This window comes from Lactuca sativa, chromosome 9 (assembly GCF_002870075.4).
Source record: "Lactuca sativa cultivar Salinas chromosome 9, Lsat_Salinas_v11, whole genome shotgun sequence".
Taxonomy (NCBI): domain Eukaryota; kingdom Viridiplantae; phylum Streptophyta; class Magnoliopsida; order Asterales; family Asteraceae; genus Lactuca; species Lactuca sativa.
Window position 1 is genome coordinate 30,419,904 of NC_056631.2, and position 5,040 is coordinate 30,424,943.

General features: G+C 36.9%; 1 protein-coding gene across 2 annotated transcripts; it reads right to left on the reverse strand.

Annotated features, from left to right (window-relative positions):
- Positions 1-848: 848 nt before the first annotated feature.
- LOC111878697 (homeobox-leucine zipper protein HAT14) lies at positions 849-3,722 on the reverse strand. Of its 2 annotated transcripts, none has more exons than XM_023875208.2 (4): positions 3,225-3,722; positions 2,256-2,665; positions 1,516-1,595; positions 849-1,404 (listed from the first exon to the last, which is right to left on the reverse strand). In XM_023875208.2, exons 1-4 carry the CDS (start codon positions 3,541-3,543, stop codon positions 1,125-1,127), a joined length of 1,089 nt encoding a protein of 362 aa, XP_023730976.1. In that variant the 5' UTR covers positions 3,544-3,722; the 3' UTR covers positions 849-1,124. The 2 variants fall into 2 exon arrangements, with proteins under 2 accessions (XP_023730976.1, XP_023730975.1); XM_023875207.2 differs by having other exon boundaries at positions 2,256-2,674.
- Positions 3,723-5,040: the final 1,318 nt, after the last annotated feature.

Sequence of the window (5,040 nt, forward strand, 5' to 3'; positions counted from 1 at the left end):
GAGTTTTTTAAACGTTTTGGAAACTTCGTTGGTCTAACAAGTCATTTTTCCGATACGGTAATAAGCTACATTATCTGTTTCTTTTATTTGACTTTTAGGAAAGTGTAACTTAGTTGGATTTTTTAAACAAAATCTTAAGTTTGTTGGGTTTTTCTGAACAGACAAAACATGATTGAGTTTTTTTAAACGGTTTGGAAACTTCGTTGGGCCCATAAGTCATTTTCCCATCAGTTTTTATCCAATTTAGTTTGAAGACGCGCTCGTTCCGATGAGACCACCACTTGCTAGGTAAGGCATGGTTAAACTCCATTAAACAACCAACATCAACGTCACTTTTCTATCCTTGCCATTTAAAATTTTTTCTCCTTGCTATCAAAATTATCTCACTATTATCCAAGTTACCTCCCGAAAAGAAGTTCGTCAAAAGTTCTCCAACATTTTAATAACCATGGAAGAGGATTATAAAGTGAAAAAAAAAAATACAGGTCAAGGTTGCCAACGACTTTTTTGCACAAGACAAGTCTTGTCCCAAATGATAAATTCCTCGACTTCCATCTAAAGAGCTTTCATTGGAACTTATTAATCGAGAGTAACATGTCAGTTAAACCGGAGGGAACCCTCACCAAAGTTCATCTAACATGCCTTATCCAAGAGTTCCAGTAACTAGCTAGCAGGTAGTGGTTTAAGATAGCTGCGTTACAATGACCATATAAAAAAACCCTTGCATGAAAAGGCATGCCAAGCTTTATGAATGTTACGTGAGATCAATTTATAGAAAGAATATGAAAAAGAAACGTAAATAATGAATATGTGACAGACCAGCATACCGACAAAAAGATAAAGTAACGTTAAACAAAAGAAAAAAGACACCTTTTCTTCTTCTTCTATATCATTCTTGGTCAAACCATAGTCCTCCAATTGCATAATTAAAATATCCCCTAAATCTAGACGAACAACAAAAGACGTACATCAATCAACATATGGTGAAAAATGCATTGGCAAGGATCGATGTATACACATGCGCAAGGTGTGCAAACTGTTTGCTGTGTTTTGTTCCCATGCTCTTCATGATTCCCAGCAGAAGATAATGACATCAATGCATCGCGATCTATGATGTTTTGCCACTAGTGTGATGGGCAGTCACTGGTGGTTTGTTGGAGGACTGCGGTGGTGGTGGTGGTGGGTTTGCTGGCTGGAGTTGTTGTAGAAGTGGTGGTGACGACTCGTTCACAGGAAGGACACATGGTGAGGGTGGTAGCAGGATGTTGCATGTAAAAAGGCTGGGATGTCTTTAAGGCTCTTAATTCTTGAAGCTCCTTTTGCAATCTCCTGTTTTCTTCTGTCAATGTTTCACAACATGTCTTTAGATACTCACAATCCACCTCAGTCTGCTTCAGCTTTGTTCTGGGATCATTAATTAATAATTAAATCAATAATTACGTCAAAGAAAGTACGTATATATACCCACTACATAACAAACTGATTAATGTTAGTGATTTATTGTTAATATTATACCTTGCTCTTCTGTTTTGAAACCACACTTCAACTTGTCTTGGACGAAGATTCAGCTGGTTTGCTAAAACTAGCTTTTGTTTCTGCAAAAATAATTTGTAATTAAACAAAGGCGTTAATAATCCGTACAAGAACATGCAAGTGTAAACAATAAAACGAAGTTCCTGCGATTATGGATTACTTTTTTCATTTTGGGAATTCCAATGTATAATATATACATTTAATAAAACTTAACTGAGATTGGGGGAACCCTATTTTTTCCAAGAATGTCTAAGCAATGCAGATGCATATTGGAAAATAATATTTTCCCTAATGAGTGATCCGATCAACTATGAATACGACTACTTCTTTGACGAAATGGTATCAAATATCAAATTTTAACAACCCTAGTTAGAAGTTGGTGTATGTGATAGGATGTATATATATATATGAGTTCAAACATATATACATTCTTTCTCTCTAAACACGACTTAAGCTTAGGGAGCTTTTTGTGATGTTGGATGCATGAAATTTGAAGGTATTATATGTTTGGAAAGGAGAGGGTTTTTCATTAATTACTCATATATAGTTCACTTGCATAGATCTTCGTGATTAGCTAGAGACGAAAATACTACTAGCTATTAGGTTCTTTCTATGATCAGACGTAGTTGCACAATAATCACCTAGCTTTTACAATTTTACAAACATGAGTTCAAGTATAGATCTATTTCCGTCATGTTATTATGAATGAAAAAGAGACTTACAGGGTTGAGGGTATTGTGTTCTTTGAAGCTTTCTTCAAGAAAAGCAGACTGTTCTTTAGTGAGTCGGAGTTTCTTTCTGCCCAACCCATTTTCATCTTCATCACTAGTTCCAACATACCCTCCTCGTCTTGAAGAAACTCGTTGATGATCTCTTTCTGAAACTCCCACTAAATAATCCATATTCCCCGTTACTAATTCCAAATCCCTATTCTTTAATGGCAATCTACTGCTACCAGTGCTGCTCCTGAAAATGGAAGAGAAATCCATTTGAAATGATGATGTATCACTGTTACTCTCCGTAGGAGAAGACTGAAGGGTCGCGGGTTCTTCACCATTGTGATCTGGATCATATACTGCTGTTATTGGCTTCACATCCAGCCCTTTTCCTCGTTTAGTTTTCGAATCTGGGTCTGATATAACTGTTAAATTTTAGCTACGCATATTAATTATTAATTAAGGGAACTAGGTATATCATAAAAAAACTGAAATTTTTTGAAAATTTTGAAGGGTAGTAAAATATGAATGTGTGTTTGTAAATATATATTCGAAGATGAGAGTAGAAACCACATGTATAGTCAAATATAAATCAACTCTTCAAAAGCAACAAATAAAAACCCGGTTTTTGTGTTGATGTAACAAGATTCATAAAAAATAGCACTTTTTGAGAAAAAGAATAAAGACATCCATCTTTTTATACCATATGGTGGGGGATTAAGCGATAGATTGTTTTCTTTAATTTGCTTAGACACCCTGGGGAGGGGGGATTAATAACAACCCTGTATTTTTTGTGATTTTAGGAAAAAAATGGGAATTTGTATATTGTATATATGATCTTGTGGTTGTGCTTAATTACCTAAATAAGCGAACTAATTCTTTTTGAAAATTAAATTAAGAAATCATGAAATGTTTGTAGATAATTAAGAGTGGATAGGATCGAACACAAAAAAGTAGGGAGAAAGTGGGATTTACAAATTTGAGAGAGCCATGGAAAAGGACGGCCGCCAGAAGGTGGTGGTGGTGGAGATTGGTTGAGAGCTGGTGAGAAAGGGAGGAGATCAAGCTGAAGTGGTGGTTGATCCGACGATGATGAAGAACAGTTTGTTTTATCATCATCGTTTTTCTCACTCAAGTTCTTATACTGATCATGATCTGGAATCTTAATGCTAGCGCTGCTGCTTCCTACGTTCATGCAAAACCCTAATTCCTTCACCTTCTGCTGCTGTGATCTGCTTTGATCGGCAACCGAGATTGTTTTTGGCGCATCTCCTAAGCTTAGAGCAAGCTCCATTATTTCTCTCTCTAGAAAATCTCTAATGATATGCAGGAGACTTTTATAAAGGAAGTGTGCGTATGTGTGTGTATTGAAAGGAGAGCTTCAAGGGAGAGATCTTTCTATAGAAGCTATGTGCAAAATACTTTAATGTATAAACAAAGCTGGTCTAGGCATAATCATTTGGTTTTGGTCATATTTTGTTTTCTTTAAACCATAATACCTTAGAAGTACTTCAAATATATATATTTTCTTCTCATTTTTTGAAATTAGAATGGCAAGGGTAAAATAGACTTATAGAGATAATCTAGAGGACCGGACCAGGACCACAATGTCACTTGATAAACTTGATTAACCAAAATTAAGTCAATGCTTGGTGCATCATTTCGTCAACAACAACGCTTGTTCTTTCATTTAGCGCTTTTAACCTAACAATGAGAATTAATCCATGACTCATCACGATAGAAGTGCCAAAATTTTAGTAGACTTCCACTAACTATGAGTGATTAAAGTAGAAGGACGAGTAAACGCCAAAAGAATTAGAAAATGCTTCAAAAACTTTGACGGCTATGCAAGTCTTACAAATGACATGCTTGGACAATTTTTTAGGTATCATCAATATACTCCTAAACCAACATGCATGTCAAACTATTTTATGCGTGATGCAACACTTCTAGAAGTGTTGCATTAAGTAGTGGTACATGATCAACTTGTATTTTCCTTATTTACGCACACTTTCATATTTTGTATTGCATGTTTATTATTTGAAATTACCATCTATTAGGTTAGCGGAGTGGCACACCAACGGCACACGCAATACAAGAAAAATGACCATTAGAGACGACATTATTTGCGACGACATGAGACATTTGGGATGACATCAAACAAACGTGGGACTATCGTCGCTATTGGTGGGGATGTCGCCGCCAGCAGTGTCATCCCTAATGAAAGAAACCGGTGATACGACGAACGTACGCTACACTCAATCGTGGCCATACATTTCCCACAAGATCCAACGATCAGGATTGTTTCTCGCGCAGTTATTAGGGACGACGCCTTTTGTGGCGACGCCGTCGCCGCTATTACTAGCAATATGTGTCACAATCTTAAGAAGCATTCTTGACCCTATGCTATTGAGCAGATCTGACGGTAAAAAAATAACTAGAAAATGGCGCCATGGATTCCCTCTAACTGGTCACCGCTATTGGTCATTTGTCAACGCTAAAGACGTCGCCGCAAAAGGTTCTCACCTTTTGTCTCCTTCGTCCCAGATCAGATACTCTACACAACTATTTTACCAAACGAAATCTACGACGTATACCGACGATTTTACGATTCATCCGACAAATTTTCGGCCTTTTTCAGTTTGGAGCTTCTCCAACTTCCCTCCACCACTAACTCGTCCATTTTTGTTGACAGTGCTTCGATTTCCGACAATTCCGACATCAGTTTCCGGCCAGTAGCTTTGACTCCGGCAACTATATGGCTTTCTTTCTCTACCTCCCAAGCTTGGTT